The 21,709-nt window shown below is 41.6% G+C and overlaps 1 protein-coding gene across 1 annotated transcript in view; it reads right to left on the reverse strand.

The window, feature by feature from the left end:
• Positions 1-21,709, reverse strand: part of UTP20 (UTP20 small subunit processome component) — a 63,179-nt gene that overhangs the window by 39,795 nt on the left and 1,675 nt on the right. The window contains exons 3-20 of the mRNA XM_066549556.1: positions 21,501-21,567; positions 21,177-21,309; positions 20,511-20,699; positions 19,431-19,512; positions 18,202-18,339; positions 17,663-17,818; positions 15,901-16,047; positions 15,270-15,404; positions 13,749-13,826; positions 12,953-13,131; positions 10,847-11,002; positions 10,231-10,319; positions 4,525-4,630; positions 3,179-3,329; positions 2,725-2,787; positions 2,256-2,414; positions 1,244-1,320; positions 295-374 (exon numbers count right to left, since the gene is read on the reverse strand). Coding sequence (XP_066405653.1) covers positions 295-374; positions 1,244-1,320; positions 2,256-2,414; positions 2,725-2,787; positions 3,179-3,329; positions 4,525-4,630; positions 10,231-10,319; positions 10,847-11,002; positions 12,953-13,131; positions 13,749-13,826; positions 15,270-15,404; positions 15,901-16,047; positions 17,663-17,818; positions 18,202-18,339; positions 19,431-19,512; positions 20,511-20,699; positions 21,177-21,309; positions 21,501-21,567 — 2,185 coding nt within the window. The remainder of the gene's footprint in view (positions 1-294; positions 375-1,243; positions 1,321-2,255; positions 2,415-2,724; positions 2,788-3,178; positions 3,330-4,524; positions 4,631-10,230; positions 10,320-10,846; positions 11,003-12,952; positions 13,132-13,748; positions 13,827-15,269; positions 15,405-15,900; positions 16,048-17,662; positions 17,819-18,201; positions 18,340-19,430; positions 19,513-20,510; positions 20,700-21,176; positions 21,310-21,500; positions 21,568-21,709) is intronic.

The following is a 21,709-nucleotide window of genomic DNA, read 5'->3' on the forward strand; positions in this document are numbered from 1 at the left end:
CTCCTGACCCGTCTGAGCAGTGCCAGCCTTAAGCAGAGATGAAACTGCTGCAGGGTTTCCAACAACCTGCAACTCCTTCCTGTAATGCAGGTGGCCTTTTCCAGCTACTGCTTGGTGTTTAGGACAGGAGACACAGCTTCCTCACAAGCCTCTCTACTCCTGCCCTGGACATGACAGCAGTACTGGTTCTGAATTCCCCCATCATACATAAATTTGGGGAACTTGAAAAACAGGCATATAATTCACCATTTACCTGGGTTGCTATGATAACCATGCTTAGGATAGGTGACTTACCAGCATAGCTAGCAGCCCTCTCCAAATGTTCATACAGGACCTTCCAGAACTGTTTATTCTCCATTTCCTTTGCATGAGAACTAACAAAGCAGAATACAGCATGAAATTAGAAGGAAGATAAGAAAAGGCAAGCGTCACTCAGCTAGTTATCAACTACCACAATCAAAGGCTTTGATCACTGCTTTAATGTGGCTGTCCAGAGACAGGACATCTGCACAATGCAGCTGTAGCACTTCCTTGCCTTTTCTCATGGATCCCAAATGTCAACTGTTATTAAAATAATCTGGTTGTATCCCATGACTTCAAATGAACTCAAAATTGAGTAAAAATATTCTCAAGCTTTCTACTGACTTCTGTACAGCAAATCATATAGAATCAAAGGAAGAATTATCATGGACATATCTTTTGAAGAGCTGGTTTAATTTTTTTCTTTAATTAATTCACTGGTTTGAAGAGGAAAATCCCATCCTTTTTAATCATACAACAAAGGGAGGAAAAAAGAAGATGAAGTCATGCTGAAAGAAGTCACTTATTTTTTCACCATGCTAAGACTTCCCTACTCTTTAGTACGATTTAGAGGTTTTCCAGTAAGGACAGAAAAGTTAGCAGATGAGGAAACAGAGAGATTTCTTGTTCCTTTAAGCATTTGTGAAACATAAATCAAATCCTGCTACCTCTGACTAAAAACTCTTGTTGAAACTCTGATGTTATTTGACTGTATTTGTTGCAAGTTCCCTTTGAAGTAAAAAAAATCAGGAAGTAAACTGAAAAGTCTACACAGGCTGAGATTTGAGAGATCAAATTAATTTCAGAAGATGTCACATGAAGGTTCTCATGCACAAATCTCTCCAAACTGGACATTTTTTACCTCAGCTTCAGTTCACAGAAGAATGAAAGGAATGTCCTGTGACACAACTACAGACTGCGGCATCCAACTGCATATACTCACGTTATAAGTTCAGTTACAGGATCCCAGAGAGGGCTGAAGTTAATATAAAGCATTCCTAGTAAATACCGAAGAGGCACCTAGAATGACACACAACACCATCTTGTGAGATGCAGAAACACTAGTTAAAGACCAACCAAGCTCCTCTAACCTTTCTTTCTCTCAAAGAGGAAACTTTGGTCTAAGAAGTTTTCAGGAATGCTACTAGAGATGAAGGATGTCACATACATAATAATTTCTTCATGTGGAATATCTAGAACCCATTTACTTCTTCATAGCTTCATGTGGAAATCTAGAACCCATTTACTGTAAGCTACACTGAGATCTCATAACTATACCAAAATAACATGAATATGGAAAAACCAGTTCAGGACAGATGATCTGGACTGTCTCTCTTGCCAACTTCAGTGCTGCCACAGCAAAATGAGGGACTTCAGACAGATGAAAGTTTGCCCAGAGGAGTACTCACTGCACTAGGCCTAATGGCATGATCTCTAGGCTGGCTCCTCACTGAGCTACATGGAGGAGTGACCTACAATCCTTCCTCATGGATGTGAGGCCCCCTTTAGCTCAGCAGCAGAGGACATTCAACAATTACAGGCATAGAAAAATTTCCTGCTGAAGCAAGATCCAGAAGTGAGGTCACCAACAGCCAGTGAAAGTCCTACCAACGTTCAACCACACTGAGGACATGGCAAGGTCATGAGTTTAAATTTGCTCACATCTCGTTTCTCCCTGGAATCATTTGCCTTCCTTTCCATGACTTCAAACGCAGATTAATCTGACTGTGGGCCATTTATCTGGTTACCACTGTTGTACTACTAAACACAGTACTCCTGAGGACAATGGGATCTGTGATCCCTACTAACAAGTAAGTTTTAGAAAACATAATCTGAGAGTTAATTGACTTTTTTGATGCGCTCTCATTAAAAACTCTGCAATCCAGGTGATGAAATAAGAACATTCTCTTGGAATAAAGGAATGTGACAACTGCTTTTTGACAATAAATCCTTACCTCCTGCAAAGATCCACTTGGTATTGCAGGCTGCACTATGTCACATCTTAGTTTCCTCAAATGGAGAAGTTTTTCTCTGTAATCATTCACTGTTGCTGGCACAAGTTCTGCTTGGAGCAATATGGAAAATAATGGCTGGAAATCCCCTGTGCCATCACCCTGAACAAACAAGTGACATGAATTCTATTAGAGTACCTTTATCTCATTGAAAAGTACTTCAAAAAAACTATACAGACTCACAGCCATTCTGGACAAAAGAACAAAGTCAAAGGACTTGCTCTGGTTTCCACCATTTAGGCACACATCTGAGAACACCAGGAGGTGGGGGACAAAGAAATAAGACTGGAATGAGAAAGGACAAAAGCAGAGGACCACCTCTACCAGATACATTTTGTTTCTGCTAAGTGAACAACACTTCACACAAAACACAGATAGCTTTGAAATGTTAAATGAAAAGCTTTAGCCCTACCTCAATCTGTGCAGAAGGTGGATTATCAAAATGGTTTAGAATTCGAACCGTCAACAGCCGGACCTATTCCAAGGAGAAGCATGTATCAGGCAATATGAATTGACAAATACACACCTCCAGAGAGATTAATGTCTGGTACAGCACACTGATTTCACTAGGTTCATTTTGGAGCTGAGAAACAGATGAATTCCTGAAGTCTAGAAAGCAATTAGAAGTGAATGCATTATGCTCCTGCCCTGATTTAGCTCTAGGGAAGAGGCAAGGCTGACAAGGCTAACAGTTAACCTCTGTTAACTCATGCCCCATTGACACAGGTCTCAGCAGACACTATGGAAGTAATGGCTTTACAGTCTCATCATGCTTCTCCTTCCAGACTTTATCATTTAACTAAGTTTACTTATGTTTGATTGTTAAAATACAAATTACTTTTCATGTGCTCAAAACAGCAGATTACCTTGGAAACACCAGTGGAAATATTAGGATGCAACTTCTCAAACAAGTCCATTAGGTTCCTTTGGGAAAGGGGCTCCTGGCAGCCACATAAAGCCAGCCTCGTGTAATAGAGATCAGCCAACAGCAATGCAGAGGGGTCTGAAGGGAAAGTGCTAAAACAACAGATGATTTTATTAGCATACAGAAAGCACTGCAACAACACTGGTATTAAAAAACAAGGCAGTAGTGATAACTACAACATTAAGGGAAAATTCCATGATTTCAGACTCTGCTTGCACCAGCAGGCCAGTGAAATTAGACTTCACCAGCACAATGACTTGTAGCTGCAAAACCCATGACAGCCCAAGAGGCATGAGATCCCTCCTTTGTGTCAATCAGGCTTGTCAAGCTGAGGCTTGCATGCTGGACACACAGCTGCAGAAAATAAATCTGCATAGGTCACACCAGGGCTTCTGGTACTGCCCAGGTGCTCAGTCAGTGATCAACTTCAACAGAAGAGAAATAATTTAGGTTTAGGTGAGACCCCAGGAATCCTGTCTGCTCACAGAGAAACCTCCTTCTGCTACCTTACATCCCTTGCTCCAAGCAGGTTTCACATCCCCTGCACAGAGCTGACAGGAAAACATTAGGCTAAAGCTCATTGCTAATAATTCCTGTCTGATCTGGGCAAGTTGTTTTATTTCCATCATGCCCCAGACATGAGCACCATAACTTCCTAAATGAACAGGATGTTTTGAAGCTCAAGCCACTAAAGACTCAGACATGCTAGAGAGAGCATTCAGCTCTCTCCCTGTCCCTCCAGCCAAAGAGTTTTCTGTGCTAATTATAAGTTAAATAGAGTGAAAATAAATAAAATGGAGTACACAAAATCTCCTCCCATTGTGGAGCAAGCACAAACAGGGGTATGCAAGGACATGGTGGAATCCCAATACCAGGAGCAAACTCAGGCTTTTGACACAGCTCAGAAAGTGCTGTTCCTGTCTCTTTTGTCATTATAATGTAACACAGAATTACTAGGTGCAGCATTCCAAAGCAAAACCAGAACCAGGGTAGCACTCCAACATAAAACTAGAACCAACTTACTTGACACACTACCCTGCAGCTAAGAAAGTATCAGTTTGCAGAGAAAATGTCATTGAACAGGAACTACATCTACCTAGCTCTCCAAAGAAAGAGCCTACAACTTTGCTCCATTACATAACCACAATACTGAAGCAATGCACCAGCATAACAGAATGGACAGCACACAAAGAAGCATTTAACCAGCTCTTATATAAAGGCAAAGGCAAGTTTTTGCCCTTCCAAGGAAAACCATGAAGCACCACAGAACAGGCAGAGTTTACTTACGTCACCAAGCTCTTGACACGCTCCACAGGTAACAAATGGAGTACTTCAGCAGATTCCACCAAACTAAGGAGAGTACTTACAGCTTGGCAGGCCACAAACAGGTTTCCTGGAGCAGAGAAAGAACAAGAACATCTTGTAAATTTACTCAGCTCTCAGTGACTTGTGCTTGTATGGTGCGTTCCCATCCTGGAACGGCTGGAGTCAGAGAAATAAGGTAGCATATGGAGCCCAGAACTGGCATGTGTATTTTCTAACCATAACACATAACCATAACACATAAAAGAAGTGCTTCCCTGGCTATCAAAGTAAGTGCCTCCTGCAGCAAGCCAGCACTGAAAGCTGTGACAGCTCCCAGTTTGCATGTTTCCATCACACCCACATGTGCAGAAAGCAGGGATCTGGAGCTAAGCACTGTGGCAGGAGTCACAGACAGCACTCTGCTCAAAAGGAAGAAATGCTGCTAAATTGATATGAATGCAGCAAAAGCAAAGCAAAAATACACACTGATGCCACCACTACACAGGTGCCTATAAAACTCTGGAACTTTGGCAATGCACTACTGTGTAAGATCTTGAAAGCTGTCCCATGTACCTAAAGACTGAGTATATATTAATGAATGGCAGGTGGATTTGCTGAATTCTGTCTCCTTTCTAAACCTCTCAGACTCCTTTCGAGATGGAGGGTTTCCCAGAAGCACAAGATAGCCAATGCCCTGCCAGGCAAGAAAGGGCAATTCCTTTCCCATCACACTTCTAAATTAGCAAATAGGTTGCTTTAAAAAAAAAAAAAAAAAAAAGAGTAATTCCCCTCCTTCATCTCTTTCCAGGTTAAAGAAATATTGTTCCTAAACCAGGCAAATTAAAGAAAGTTTTTAAAGGATTTAGCTCTCTTACATGCTGCCAATGGAAAAGAAAGGGAAGTGAGCATTCATATCCTATTTATTCCTCTGCAAACATTCCTCTATTCTAAGTTGTGTAATTCCCCAGGTATGTGATTTCCCAGATCCTGCTAACCATTAACCTCCACAAGGAGCTCCTCAAAGAGAGAAGAAACATCAAGTAATGACAGGAGGAAACTTTCTGCATCTATCTGCATAGTGTAAGGACAGTTCCCAAGGTGCAATCTGCATGCCCTTTGGTAGCAGTATGCCCATGCTGGACAAAGATAGCAGCTTCCACCTCACTACAGACACTCCTGTGTGATCAATAAGGGAAGCACTTCCATACTGGCCCTGAAGAGCTGCCAGAGATACCTTGCTGTTGCTCTGACCCAGTTTTCAAGCCCGTTTCCTTGCACTCCACAGCAACCAGAACACCAGAAATACCCAGTTCTGAAACTTGCACTTTGCTTCAGGGCTAAGAGGGCAGGAAGGTCAAATAGAGCACAGGGAGCCTTGCAGCGGCAGTGAAAGACTGGAGTCCTAGTAGAAGGTGAAGGAATTGCAGGAATGATGGAGGTGGAAAGAATGCCAGGGGATGAGAAAAGTATCCAGTTTGGGGGAAGGGTGAAGAAAACCAAGCAAATAAGTGTAATATGGGACAATAGGAGGCATGAGTACAGGACTGAGGATGCATTTACTTTCTTTTCCCTTATCAACAAAGGAAGAAATAGCAATGTGCCTCTGGCATGCACACAGAGCCTGAGCAGTGCTGCTACTACTGCCAGCAAAGATGAGACCCAAGAAAAGAAATTCTAGATACTCCTTTTTTAGGCTAAGTACATTTACCAATAAAACAATCACGACAGCATGAAAAACCTGCAAATATGATAAAAGGAAGACCTAAATGCTTGACAAAGCTTCTTTAAAGAAGCAAAAGCAATAGAGCTGATTGGTGGATACATTTAGGAATATTAACAAAGGTATTATAAATGGAAAATGACAGACAGCTCTTACAAACAAAGGAACAATGAATACTCAACCTGGAGCATTCAGAAAGTTGTTTATAGCTTGTCACAAGGTCAAATACTTTCTAGCTCTCTGAGTAACTGCCCTGCTCTATGCAGGCTCAGTTAATTTTTCTTTTCTGGCAAGAGAGGAAAGACAACCAGTAACCATCTCTTCCTGGAGAAAAGATGCAGCATTTAGAATTGGTGGTGCCACTTGGGTCAGAGATGGTGTGGTGGTTCTGGCTGGGATAGAGGCAATTTTCTTCATAGCAGCTAGTATGTAGCTCTGTTTTGGATTTGTGCTGGAAACTGTTGATAACAGAAGGATGTTTCTGTTACCAAAGAATAGCACTCACACAAGGGCTTTCCTGCTCCTTTCCTGCTCCTCACCCCACTCCACCAGTGGGGAGGCTGGAGGTACACAAGGCATTGGGAGGGGTGTTGTCATTTAACTCCAGCCAGCCACCAAACCCCCTACAGCCACTTGCCCACTCCCCCACCAGCAGCATCAGGGAGAGAATCAGAAGGGTAAAAGCCAGAAAACTTGTGGGTTGAGATAAAGCAAAAAAGCCATGCACACAAGCAAACCAGAACAAGAACCTGCTTCCCATGGGCAGGCAGGTGTTCATCCATCTCCAGGAGAGCAGGGCCCCATCACTTGTAGGGGTGACTTGGGAAGACAAATGCCATCACTTCAAACATCCCCTCCCTTCCTCCTCCTTCCCCACAATTTATATACTGAGCATGAAGTGATAAGGTCTGGAATATCCCCCTTTGGTCAGCTGGGGTCACTGTTCTGACTGTGCCTCCTCCCAGCCTGCCATGTACCCTTAGCCTCCTTGGCAGCACGGCACCATGAAAAGCAGAAAAGGCCTTGGCAGCAGCAGTAGGCTCAGTAGTAACAAAAACATCTCTGTATTATCAACCCTGTATTCAGCACAAATCCAGAACACAGCCCCATACCAGCCGCTGTGATGAAAACTAACTCCACCAGTGGAACACAGCTGGGACAGCTGACCCCACTGATCAAAGAGATATCCCCTATCATACAGCACCATGCTCAGCATTTAAAACAGGGGCAAGAAGGCATGGCATTTGTCTTCCCATGTAACTGTTATGAGTGATGGAGCCCCTGCTTTCCTGGGATAGCTGAACACGTGCCTGCCCTTGGGAAGTGGTGAATGAATTTCTTGTTCTGCTTCACTTGCATGCATGGCTTTTGCTTTATCTGTTAAACTATCTGTATCTCAACCCTTGAGTTTTCTCCCATTTTACCCTTCTGATGCTCTCCCCTCATCCCTGCTGAGTAAGCAAGCAGCTGTGTGAGGCTTAGTTGCTGGCTGAGGTTAAAATACAACACTTCTTTCTGGTACCCAACATGTGGCTTGCAAGGTTAGAAGAAACAGCAGTGTGCCTCTGGCACACAGAGCCTGAGCAGTGCAAGGTTGCAATGTGCAGGCTGAACCCTGATTGAAAGCTGTTATTGCTGTTTAGCTATTAATATTAATTGGCAAGCTTCTGTGCCTGCCATAAGGCTTGCTTGTCTTACTGTATATTAGCAGCCACTGATCATTAGTGACTGCTTTTTGCTTTCACAGCTGTAGTGCTGTACGGCTTAGCATCCTTCTCTGCTGTACCTGGGAACATTTTGGTAACAGCCATGGCAATGCACCCAGGTGGGCAGGTGGCCAGGGCAGTGCTGCTCTTTTTGTCCTGCTGTACCAGCCAGGCTGGAACTCCACTGCGAACTTGAGTCAATCAGATTGTGACCTATGGACGAGTCCAGACAGGAGCAGGATATCCCAGAGCATCTGTGGCTGTGGTTAAGTCCATGACAGAGTAGATACATCTCAAAGCAACGATGGCTTTAGTTATGTCTATGCTGCAGCAGGTGTACCTCTGAAGGAATTGTGACCCAAGGGTAAATCCAGGCTGGAGAAAGTACACCTGAAGCATCTGTACCTGTGGGTAAGTACATGCTGCAGCAGGTACACTGTGAGTCCTCCCCAGGTATGCATGAGGTCACGCTGGAGCACCTCAAAGTGTGTGGCCACAGACAAGTTCATGACAGGAGGTACATTCCTGAGGGAGAGCAGCCATGGGTAAGGCCACATTTGGAGCAGGTACATCTCTGAAGGCACTGTGGCCCATGGATAAGGCTGCCCTGGAACAGGTGCACCCCAAAACACCTGTGGTGATGGGGAAGCCCACACCACAGCAGGTATACCCCAGGGGAAACTGGGACTTGTATGTAAGACTCCACTTGGAGCAGGTATTCCCCTCACAAGACTGTGGGTAAATTCAAACCCAAGCAGGGGCAAGGAGAAGAGTTCATTGCAATGTTAAGCCCTGTGGCCTGGCCCAAAGGGACTGGGGTGGAGATTATAACAGATACAACTTTAAATTGTTGTAACCCATTTCATTTGTACGTGGTAGGTTTAAGGCACATGTTGTAGGAACTACTATAGCAGGAACCACCCAAGCCAATGGAGGACAAGCTTTACAAGAAGCAGTGTAAGTGCAGCAGTGAATTAACATGAGCTGACTCTGGTGGCAAACAATTCCACACAAGACACCAACTCTCCTGTCCTGAGTGACCACCATAACAGATGGAACCCAGATTTGTGGATAAAATGAACTCAGCAGATAATTCTGTGAACATTTTACAGGGGTGGTCCACAGACTAAGGGAATGATATATCAAAGGATGGGAGGGGAAGAGGTGGATAATGAGGCTGCATTGGATTGTGTGGTACCTGAGTATGACATAAATGGTATTGAAGAACAGGCAGGGAATGTGCTGGTTTTGGCTGGGATAGAGCTGAGTTTCTGCATAGCAGCTGGTATGAGGCTCTGGCTTGGATCTGTGCTGAAAATAGTGTTGACAACACAGGAATGTTTTTGTTATCAGTGTGCAGCACTCACAAAGCATCAAGGCCTTTTCTGCTTTTCCCACCAGCCCACTAGGAGCTGGGAAGGAACAAATCCAGGACAGCTGACCCCAACTGACCAAAGGGGTATTTCAAACCATATGGTCATGCTCAGCAGATAAAGTGGGAATGTTCAGAGTGATGGTGTTTGTCTTCCCAAGTCACTATTATGCATGGCATAATGCCGCTTTCCTGGAAGTTTCTTGCCCACCCATGGGAAGTGGTAAATTAATTCCTTGTTTTGCTTTGCTTCTGTGTGCAGCTTTTGCTTTACCTATTAAGCTGCCTTCATCTCAGTCCACAAACTTTCCCACTTTTACTACTCTGATTCTCTGCCCCATCCCACTGGGCAAGTATGAGCAGGTGAGCAGCTGGGTGGGGCTTAGTTGCCAGCTGGGGTTAAACCACAAGGGTCTTCTTTGGCACCCAACACAAAGCTCAAAGGGTTTGAGACAATGATATTTAATTGGAGTTTATAGCTGTCATTGATGAGTAGCTATTCACTGACAGATGCTAACGTCCTAAACTTTGCACTATAGGTTTGAATTGGAGCTTATGAGTCAGTCTCTCCTTTTCAGCCTGGATTTGATTTAGACAGATTTCCTTCCTCTTTTTTTTTTCCTCACTTTCTTCTTTTTCTTCCCAATCACCTCTGTCTTCCACTATGCAGGACATCTGTCACCCCATCATTATTATGAACAGCAAATGTTCCTCCATTTTCCTGGAGGCAGTTTCCTCCCAAGTTTTGCTCTTCTAGTTTAAGTCAAGCTGGTAATTTTGGATACAATGCTACCACTATTCATTTTCATGCTTTGTATGATCAGAAAAACTGCTTTTATTTTTTTATATATCAACAAAAAGCAAATAAACAGGAAGTAACTGTAACTGACCTTTGCAGAGGCTTCCTTTGTCAATGGCTGTGAAGAGAGAGTCTATAAAATTCGTCACATGAGGCAGAATGTGGTCTTTGTTCATTGGTCTGTTGAAAATAAATGGGAAGACTTTTATTTCTGTTACACTGACACCTACATATAAAATTTTCTATCCTGTTTATCTCTATCAAATTACAGGTAGCTCATTCCAAGTTTGAAACCAGCAGCAAAATGTTTTTGCTATTTCTGACTCACAATTTAAGTTGTAGCACTCACTGCATCTTCTTTCTAACTAGTCCTTCAATAATTACTGAAAAAATACTGTTGAGAGAGGATAGTGCTTAAAACACACAAACTGAAATGTGTCAATAACATCTCAATACACTAAAGCACCATATTTAGTGAGTAGGCAATCAAGAAGCTGATATTCTATTCCAGTCTTTACTGTTGACTCATGGTATTTCCATACAGCACTTGTTTTTGTCTTCTAACCCCAGTTTCCTGAGCCTAGCACTAGCACTTATTGTCCTTTCCTTAGTAAAGTGATTTCTTACAGAAAGAGAGCAAATAGGCAGTAAGAAAGTAGACAGTACTACAGAAATACATGACAACAGTACCTTAGAATATCCCTTACCTAATATGTGGTAGTACAACCAAGGCAACCCAAGACTGTGAAAGGTCAGTGATGTCTTCCTCCTTCGGTAAATGCATTAAAGACAGTACATGATCCAACACTGATACTCCTGTGTTTTCTCCTTGTCTTTTACTTGTTTGTTGCCTTGTATTAGAGCTAAAAATAAACCCAAAATTTTTAATAATTCACCACTGTATATCAGAGATTTTTTTTTTACTCCTATGATATTCAAAATTATGTTGTCTACTTCTAGCAAAAAGGACTTGCATAACACAGATTTTTTTCTTCTTAGTACCTTCTACTGCACAAAACATCATCTAGTCATGCTGAAGAGCATAAAACATGGCCCACAAGAAATATCAGCTCTTTATTTCAAGGTCAAATAATATTTCTAGAAAGACACTGGTTCTCAGTTGGACACCCTCACAACTGGGACATATGGACTCTAGAAACACCTGAGAGTCATCTCTATAACTGTTGTTAATATACCATGATAACATTGACACAGATGGATGACAGAAAACGAACAGTGAGGTAAAAGTTTTGGGACTTAAGTGGAATCACAAGGTGAGCCCAAACCAACAAGCCTATTGGCAGGCAGAAAGGGCTGACACCATAGTGGAACATATGAACTGGAGTCCTTCACACTCATGCACAGCAATCCTTCCATTCCACCCAGTGCTTGCAAGATCACAGTCAGAAGGCTGCATAGGCTTCACTCGTCAAGAAATACAGAAGTTCATAAAAAGCCAACAATAAGAATTATTAGAAGCTTAAGAAAATACATTTATGAAATAAACCTCAAGGAATGAGGATTGTTGGTCCAGAGAAAGATCTTAGACATGTTTGATGATGAAAGCCTGCTATTTGTAAAAGCTTGATGCAAAGAGTAAGAAATATTCTGCTCTTTATGTTTCCAGCAGATAAGATAAGCAGCAAGGGATTTAAACTGCTGTAAAGAAGGTTTAAGTTATACACTGAGGACTGGGGGAAAAACCCCTAACAACCCAAGAAAAAAAAAACAAAAGCCAAAAAGCCCAAATAAATAAAACACAACCTGTGTAAGTGTAAAGATACCAAAGTACTGGCCCAGACTGCCAGAGGCAGCTCAGAAATCTCCAGAATTGGAGTATTTAAAAACTAGGTAGGAGACAGGGTATGCAACTCTTGAGATGTCTCCGGACCGTAATTTACACCACTGACATTGCAAGAGCACAAAAAGCCAGTCCAAGCAGGACCAAGGTCCTTGCAGCTCTGTACTCCAAACCACTGAAAAAACAGAGATCCAGAAACAAAGAAAACAAGGGAAGAAAACCAAATTTAATCATTTTGACTCAGCCTTCTGTTCCCGAAACCTCAGTGCTTCCACTACTATTAAATAAAAAGAGAAAAAAACCACACAGAGTAGATTGCTTAAAGGAAAAACCAGACCTTACATAAAAGGCAATACAAAGTCAAAAGTTTTGAATTAGCTGAGTTAGAATTACTAGAAAAATCACTATCATTAGATTAGCAATGGTCATTCTGTGCTTCAGTGGTTACCCCTAATTTTCTAAAGAGGCTCCAGGGAAAGCAACCACTTCATTGCAACCAAGCTAGGTTTGCAACTAAAAGCAGTCAAGCTGTGCCAGCACAGTGCTGCTTCTGGATTAATTACATGTCCTTTGATATCCAGCTGGGCTCTATGGCAAGACTATTGTACTGCTGCCAAGAAAGCTCCTGGACAAGACATATGCATACAGGGAAAAAAGCTGGGGCACAGGCAGGAGGTTAGCAATGATGAGAAGCTGAATTGCTGCACTCACTACAAAGGTTAACTGCCAAGGGATGCAGTTTGCATCATGGTGTAACAGATCCCCATCATATATGCACCACAACTCTGTTTGTATCAGTGACCACCTTTCCAAAGCAGCATCTCTTCTCATATGATTTCAAAAAGTCAAGTGATGTCATACTATATCACTTGGTTTGCAAATCTGCCAGCAATGCTGCCATTTTATGCAACTCCAGCAAATACTGGAGGGCAACTTTTATGTGCTCTGCACTGCCCTCAGGCCTAGAGCCACACAGACACATCTAGTGTCTGCTGAACTTGACAAGTCTCACCTGACAGATGCCTCACTGAAAACAAGAGGATACTTTTCAAATGCCATTGAACCAATTGTAGGAGGCTCTGCTTTCACCAAAATGAGTTTAGCCAGAATCGCCACGGCCTCATCCTTTGTGATGGCATCTGTGCCAGAGAAGCAATGTCCAATGTATTCTAGAAAGCATGGGAGAAAATGCTGAAGAGACAAAAAAAAAAAAAAAAAAAAGTCAAAGCTTGGAAAGTCTTTTAATCATCATCAAATCCACAAAAAAACCCTTGACACAAACCACAGGGAAACCCAAATGCTCACAAATAAGCCAGCAAAGCATTGGACTTATCAGTTCTGGTGCCCCTAGACACCAGCAGGGACTGTAATTTAATGCAAAAACTCATTTTGCACCAAATCCAGTCTTATCAGGACACTCCAGATCCTTGACTTGGCTTTCACCTCCCATTTCATTTAATTAATTTGATTCCTCCCAGATCACCACTTATACAGCTTATTTTTCATTTCCACTTAATTTCTTCAGAACTCATTCTCTTCCTCCCACCCATATCACACTCACCCTCTTAACAAGCTTCTTTTTGTGAACAGGTTTCTATCACCTTCTCCAATTCTGAGAACCCTTAACAACTTGAACACAATAGCACAAGTAACCTCTTTCCTTCTTATCAGATCATAACAGAAGTTTAAATAAACATCATGTCAATACACAACAATCCTTCAGCATTCAAGGCAGGTAAGTATACTGTGGAATCTCCAGTTCCCTTTAGCAACAAAAATAAACATAATGCACAATCACTTCCACCTACCCTCTCAAATTGCTTCATTGTGAACATTGCTTCAGAGAAGTCCAAAAGAAAATGCCATTCAAATCTACTTGCAAATACCTGAAAGATGCAAGTGAAAGGTTGCAGAAAGAGAGACATTTCATAGTGAGCTCTTCACTACCCATGGGACATGTTTTTTGGTATACAAATCAAGCATTCTTTGAACTCTTGAGATACTCTGCCTGGCCCTCTTGCTAATTCCAGCACACAGAGTAGGTTTGTTTCCAAGAGACAATTTAGGTAGAGAAATGTACAGTCCTTTTTAACAAACCCTACTGACACAACCCTTTTTGACAAACACTACTCAATCCTACTGTCTCTGTGCAAAGCCAACTGAGCTATCTCTTCAGTGTGATATGGAAAACAGAAGTTGAAAGTTCTAGAACTGCAGCACAGACACACTAAGTGTTAGGAAAAAGCTTAGGCCCAAAACATATTTCAACTAGGCATTTTTTCATAGCAGGTTGCAGAAAGCTTACTACCTCATGGGCAGAGCAAACCTCTGTGCTTTTGAATGATCCAAAATAGGAACAGTCCTTTGAGATACCCAGGATCAGTACTCCTCAATGCCAACATAAAAGACACAGACTCTCTTTCCCAGACCCTTCAGAACACAAGGACAGCTTTAAGCCTCCTTCCAGTTTAACAGAAGCCCACACAAATATCCTCAAATGTTTGATGAAGTCTGCTGAGCAAAACTGGCCTCATGCCACAGGCAAAACCAATCTTACTTCAGCACAAGTCAACACTGAAGAGCAGATGAAATTTGATCTTCTTTAAACAATTGCAAGTCTTGCTTTCCCATTGTAAATCGCGTGGCATTTTTATTTGAAATATTTTTTCACACACACTAAAAACTATGGTCCACACTGTTAATTGCAAAAATATAATTTACTGTAACGTGAAAACTAAAGAATCAGATTCCATAGTATAATCTCCTGTTGATCTTTGCAACACTACATTTGATAGGAATGTATGCAGATAATAATGTCAATGCTCCAGGAGCAAAGGTAGTACTGAAATATGCTTACCCCTGTACTTTCTAAATCAAAACTGCACTTGTGTGAACCTTGTCCACAAGGCTAAGGCATGCTCATTAAATGCTTGGAAACTTAATTAATTTTTTTTTCCGCTAAGTTTGACTCAATGATCTGCTTTATCAGATGATTATCATTTATCATCACAGGCAGGATGCATTCCTTCACTGTTGTCCTTCCTTTCTCTACAGAGGCTGTAGGTGTTTGAATTAGAGCCTGGATTTCATTGCAATGATGTCTCCCAGGGTGGCACTGCTATACTGACAGACTGTGCAAGACTCTCAGGTAATCCCAACACCTCATCAGACTTCATTTAAGGCATTGGGCAGGTTCTTCATTATCTGCGCAAAAGACTGAAGGGAACCTTACAGCATATTTCCTAGCCTGAAATAGAATGTCCAGAAATCACCCTGCTCTAGGGAATTTGAAGACCGGGATTTCTGGTATAAGCAGCAATCCTTGTTACCTTCTGGATAGCTTCCTTGGTCAAAGAATCTGGCAACAAAACATTTTCTGCCAGCAAGAATGCAGAAATGGCATTCAGCAGCATCTTGCAGCAAGATGATGAGAGATATGGTGTCTGTAACATTTTCATTAAAACCTGAAATGAAAAGAGAGAACTCATATTTGTCCATGAAGATAATGATTATCTGGTCTGAATGGCCTGGACAGTCCCTGGATCAGGAGGGCACAGATTTCTAAGCTTCAGCCCACAGAAACAAATCCTACTAGCCCCACTGAAGTCCAAAAGCCCTAAATCTAACCTAATGGGGTCAAATGTATGTGAATCTGGCAGAACTGCTCTATACCAGTGATATGGGGGGATCTCCTCCACAGTGGCAGGAACAGACTCTAGAAGCAGTAGCTCATTTTCCCCGTTGCTCATTTAAAGCTGGGCTACACTAGCATTACCATACAGAGGTAAAATCTCACAGGATCAGAGAGGTAGCAATACTCAAAATATATGTATGTCTCCATTCACTCAAATCCCAAGCCCAGACATGCATCAGAAATGTGTAAAAATGCTTCAGCTGACCACACCTCTTCCATATCCAAACAATACCTCTCTGACACATATAAGTGCCAGTCTGACCCACCTGACAGACATCTTCAGGCAGTGAGATTTTAGATCCATTTGCATGTTCCACTAAGATCAGATAAGCTTGCAGAATCCTTTCCATCTGCTCTGAAGCCACAGAGCTGTTGACCTTCGTTATTTTCTTCTGCAAATCTAGGAGTGACTCCTGTTTAAATAAAATAGGGAACTTAAATGCTTCAGATAAATGAGCAGACTCTCTTTCAGTTACTGCTATTTGAAGGACATTCAGAAGAATCAGTAACTCAGCTACCCAACAAACTATTGTTGGCTCTTTCATACATATTCCACAAATTAAACTGTGCAGAAACACTGTGAAATTTCCCTTAGGTAAAAACACATCCCAGACTCCTTGGACAGAAACACAAGGAACTCCTAAAATAAGGGTCCCCAGAAAGGCTGATACTTGACATACAAAGGAGGAAAGAGAAATATTGGGCTCAACACCCACGATGGGTTGGAAGCACCCAGCTTTCACTGGAATTATCAGAATTTAGGTACTTTTACCTAAATTCTTTTTGCATCATTTTGCTAATGTGGATGCTGAGAGATTACTTATATAATTTACATTCTACATTAGTCTCTTTCTGTCCAGAGAGACAGAAGATATAAACTTCTACCCTTGATCCAACAAACTGAACTCAATTTAGACAGCAATCACAGACTACATGAATACTTCCCTCTGAGCAAGATATCCCCTGTGCATCCATCAGTTTCCAAGGTAAAAGAAAAAGCCTCATTAAAAACAAAAGAAAATATGTCACAAATTTCCAAGATTTCGTAACAACTGCAGATGATGAGTCAAAGATACAAAAGGTTTGTATCCTCAGAGATACAAAACATTCAGTGATAAACAAATCTGTAGCTAATGACAGTCAGGTAAAAACTGCTTACCATATTGGGTGAGACCAGAGAAACAGAATGGGATTTTCTAGGAAACTGGCTAATCACAGGAAAGCAGTCTCAAGAAGGAACCAATAGGAATTATTTACCCATGCTGGAATGACTACCCTAAAAAAGCTCATGGGAACCATTTCCTGCAGTTTCCCATTTTATCCCTCTCAGGAGCACAACTGACACCGTCTGTTGTCAGTTGCAAGAGGCTTCAATCCCCCTACCACATGTTTGTGAACTTTTAAATATTGGCCAGGTAAGCAAAACATACTGCCAGGCTGTGTCATTGCTGATTATTCTACATCACCCTGATCCAACACAGCACAGCCCACACCACTCAGCTGTGCTCCTTCAAACCAGAGTGTAACCCCCAAGCAGCAACACAGGAACACCCAGACTGAAAACATTCTGATTTTCACTACTTGGCTCAAACTTGGATTTTCAGGTTTAACCTAACTCTTTGCCTTAAAAAGATGTGAAGGGCAAAAAGCTTCCCTTTTACTGTCATAAAGTGGTTTTGAACCACCAATAGTTCAGCAACATAAAACAAGCACTACATTCCAACAAGGGTTCTGCAGTGCATGCAAAGGCAGACTGTACAAACCATCATTGCCCAGCCACAGGACTGAGTTCCAAGTCTCACCTGCAGTAGCTCCCTTCTCACTCACAAAACAGCCACCAGGGTAACTCTGAGCTTAGAAAAGAAGGGTGGAATTTTTCCCATGACTCTGTATTTTGTGTTTCCAAAGCAGATAAAAACCCATTTCTGGTCCAGTAAAACACAAACACTTTCCTCAATAAGTGCAGAATTTTTTCTCTGTCACTCATGAATAAAAAAATAACAGTAAGAAGAAAAACAATTAGTGTACCTCCAGGCACTTGAAGACAATGTCAAAATGCTCCTTGTGGATATGCACTGCAGCTGATTTGATCATTTGCTTGAAGGCTTCTCCAACAGCTACCCATGGTAGCTCAATTTCTTCTTCAGTCATAGGCCCCAGCTTCATCAGAATTAACTTCATAGCCTGAACAGGAAAAGAGTATATAGTGTTCTTACACTTAGAAAATAAATCCAGCAATCCTAAAACCAATTAGTGCAAGGTATTGCTAAAATATTCCAGTGATCTCAATTCTTTCTAGAATTGAGAAAAAAATAGGCTATCATCTAAAATCTGAAATATCAGCAAGAAGTGTGATTTCAGCATACAGGAATACTGAAAAGGAACTACTTAAAACAACCTTCCTGTCTCCAAAAATATTCTTAGAAGGCTTTCAGATCCTACCATGTAATTACCAACATGCTTATCACCAAGGAGCCACTGAGGTGAAGGAGAAAACACTCCTGGTTTCAGTGAGCACCACCTAAGGCCCGTTACAGTAACAGTTAAAGCAGCAATCTTGTCTTTACCGTCTCTGCACAGGAGTGGAACATGTTCCGAACACCCTTGCACATCTCAAACAGCAGCTGTCCTACACCTTCCACCTTTTCAGGGTGCTCTCCCAGGTCACGGAGCATTAAATTGAAGAGGTCATTTTTATCAGAAACCTACAAAACATAAGGAGAAAAAACTGTTATCCGCTATTCAGAGCTGCCAGACGGACAGAGACAATCAAAAGGCTCTACAGCACCATGCTCTCCTAGTTCTGCCTTCCTACAACAGTTCAAACTCATTATTTCTGTGACCACACAAGGAAATTCAAAGAAATTTGATCAGCTATTCAGTCACTACAGCTCCCACAACCCCAGAATGTACACAGGCCTGCTGAGGTCACTGCAGCTGAAATATATGGGTTTCATTCTTCTCATGCACATTTAAACGCGTGCATAAATGCACTGTTAAACTGGTCACAACTGAAACAAAAAAGTCCCTGTCCTGATGAGACAGAGACATGAATCAGCTGAACACAGAACCCAGTTGTCCAAAACTATAACCACACTTGAGAATACTGCAGGGACCTCTGGTCCAATATTGTAAACACCTCAGTTTCCGATCATTTGACTAAAGTTCAGAAATTTCCAAAAACAACCAAGCAAATGAACACGCTTTATTAAGGTCTCTCAACTTAGGACAAAAATGAGGATACTCAAACTTGCTAGCCAGTCTAAGGAATCCTGGCTTTTGTACATTTTGACTAAAGAAAACCCAAATACTAACACTCCCTTTTCCTTACTCCATGAAAGGCTGCTGCCTGATCTTGGCTGATCTGCCCGGGAATGTTACATACAGTGATCTTCAGGAGTGGAAAAATGTCACAAGAATTTCAGTTCTACAAAGGCCTTTAAGTATTGGTGAAAAAGACAGTAAAAAAATGTGCACATACAAATTCAAGCCTCCCTTCTGCAGGATAACCTTACTATTTCTAGTCATTTTACATAAACCAACCACAGGCATTTAGTTTAATGTCTCTAAACAGAGAGTGCTAAGGCCTCTATTTGCCACTACTGACATAGAACACATGACATCCTCAGTATGACAAAAAAAAACCAAAACAAAAAACCAAAATGACAACTCAGGACACACTGTATGCCAGTCCAGGCTTTGATAACCCTTCTCTGGAGAAAACCTAATATTGCACATTGAATCCAAAAACCACCTCAAAATGAAGATAGCATCAAAGTACAAACATCCGACTTACCTTTCTCATTAGAAAGACAAAACTTTCAGCAGCAAAGTTTCTGATGTGGAGTTTGTGGTGAGCCAGCAGGGTGCTGTACAGGCTACAAAGACACAAAATAAACCATTGTCTTAGGGGCAATGCAAGAATTGCCATCAGCTGGTTAAAAAATTGTTTCCAGTTTACATTGCCACTTTTTACAAACACTAAGAACCTGTGCCTCTAGAGAGGGCCAATACCTTCCCTCATCTATATTCCTTTCCACTCTCCCTGCATAAAGAACAGGAGTTTTGCAAAGAAGGTCAAATGACAATGCCAAGCAAATTAAGCCACAATCAGAAATAGCTTTCAAATCTGCAGATCTACACAGATTCAACTGCAGCATCAAGATTTTCAAGATATATGTTTAGCAGCAATAAGTGAGACGAAAGTTGATTTATATGCCAGATTTGTATTCCAGTTGAGCCAACAGGCTCTCCTGTACACTTAAAAATTTTGAAAGATTCAGTTTGCAAGGCTGACAAATATTTGCAGTTTTCTGGTATCAGTAACAGTGGCAGATGGCTCATCACAGGTTCACTGCAGAGGGAGTGGTGCCTCAGATTCTCTCAAATTGAGCAGATCATTTTTCAATATGTTCGACAGCTTAGCCTGGGCTGGGGAGGAAATTTGTAACCAGTTTTTTGCTCCATCTGTTCCAAACTGAAATTAGGAGGAAAAAACATGGAACCACTGTCTATGTCAAAAGTAAGAGCCCAGCTACATCAGCAATTTCAAACCGAACAAGTGGTCACACGGGGTCAGGCCACATGCTCAGTCAGTCTACAGCACCTGCCAAAAGCAGATACCTAGGAAAGGTTTAAAAACACAGTAAGCACATAAAAAATCAGCCTTCAAGCACCTGTAGCTCAGGAACTTCCCAAGCCCAGAAGTCCCTGCATTTGGTAACTCCCTGGAACTTGGCCAGTTCCTCTCTGAAAAAAGCTGAGAAAGCATGCTAAAAAATACACTGAAGCATTAAACCATGTATTCATGTGGCATTTACACTTCTACAGCATCTAGTAACTGCTGATCAAGACAGACGTTAAATAAGGTTTTTACCTGTATATATTGTCTATGTCTTTCACCATCAATCTCCACAAATACTTGTAGAGATAGGAAAGAGAGGTAAAAGCCCATTCTAGCAGCTCTGTATCCTGTGTATCCAATAACTTGGTGATGGCCAGGAAGAAGTCAGGAAAGTGAGGATAGAAGTCAGCCTGAAGATCTCGAGCCAGCTGCACCACTAGACTGTGTTTCAGAAAATACACCAGTGTTAGTGCATTTCAAAAACAAACTAATCAAAACCTAGTCAAACATTGCATAATCCAGCACAGTCTCCTTGGAAAGAAAGGCATCATCACTTTTATGTGCCACTTTTAAAAAAATATCACCTATTAGGCAGTTGCGGATAGCAAGAATCTTAAGATTTTCAAAAAATCAAGCAGACAACAGTAAACAAGAAAACGAATTATTAATGTCAAGCAAAGCACATTAATATAATGTCTGACATTCAGTAACACTCCAGCTAATTTGTTTGCCTTGTCACAACTGTGTTTTTTGAAGACTTAGAACTGTAAAGCTCTACCAGGGAAATATGACCACTTTGGGCATCTCATTGCTTATTTTCCTCAAGCACAATAAAGATAAAGAACACTTACAACAGGAACCATGCTTACTTGTAATACCATCAAGGGTTATGACTATTTCTTGTGACCATATACTTACTTTAATAGGGGCTGGTAAGCAAGACTGCCTTCGACTTGCAGATGTGTCTTCAAGCTCTGCACAACAGCACTTTGGTAATAAACCAGCTGGTTGAAGGACTGGCATTTGTTGGCCACTTCATTATAGAATTGCACTGTTCAAACAACAAAAGAGAAGCCCTGAAAACTTGTCCAATCCCTGGTAAGCATGTAGGGTGTTAAAGAATAACAGTGCTCCAGAGCCCAGTCCAAAAACCAGTCAATAATCTCCCACTGGGCTCTGGATGAAGAAAACCATATTTTAGCAGTCTAAGGGAAGCAGGAAACAGGAATATAAATGACATACCAAAATGGCGAGTGAGGTTCAGCTCCTTCCATTTCCGCAGTCCTTCGAAAAAGTAGGTTTCAACCTCCTGCCAAAACAAAGATGAAGAATAGCTACCAACCCTACTGAACGTGTCCTGTAAAGATGAGAGGTTCAAATGAAGACAACTATCAAGTGCCTTAAACATTTAAAGAATATTCTAAGAAATCTTAATTACTCATTTCAACAGG

This window comes from Molothrus aeneus, chromosome 5 (assembly GCF_037042795.1).
Source record: "Molothrus aeneus isolate 106 chromosome 5, BPBGC_Maene_1.0, whole genome shotgun sequence".
In the NCBI taxonomy this organism is placed as follows: domain Eukaryota; kingdom Metazoa; phylum Chordata; class Aves; order Passeriformes; family Icteridae; genus Molothrus; species Molothrus aeneus.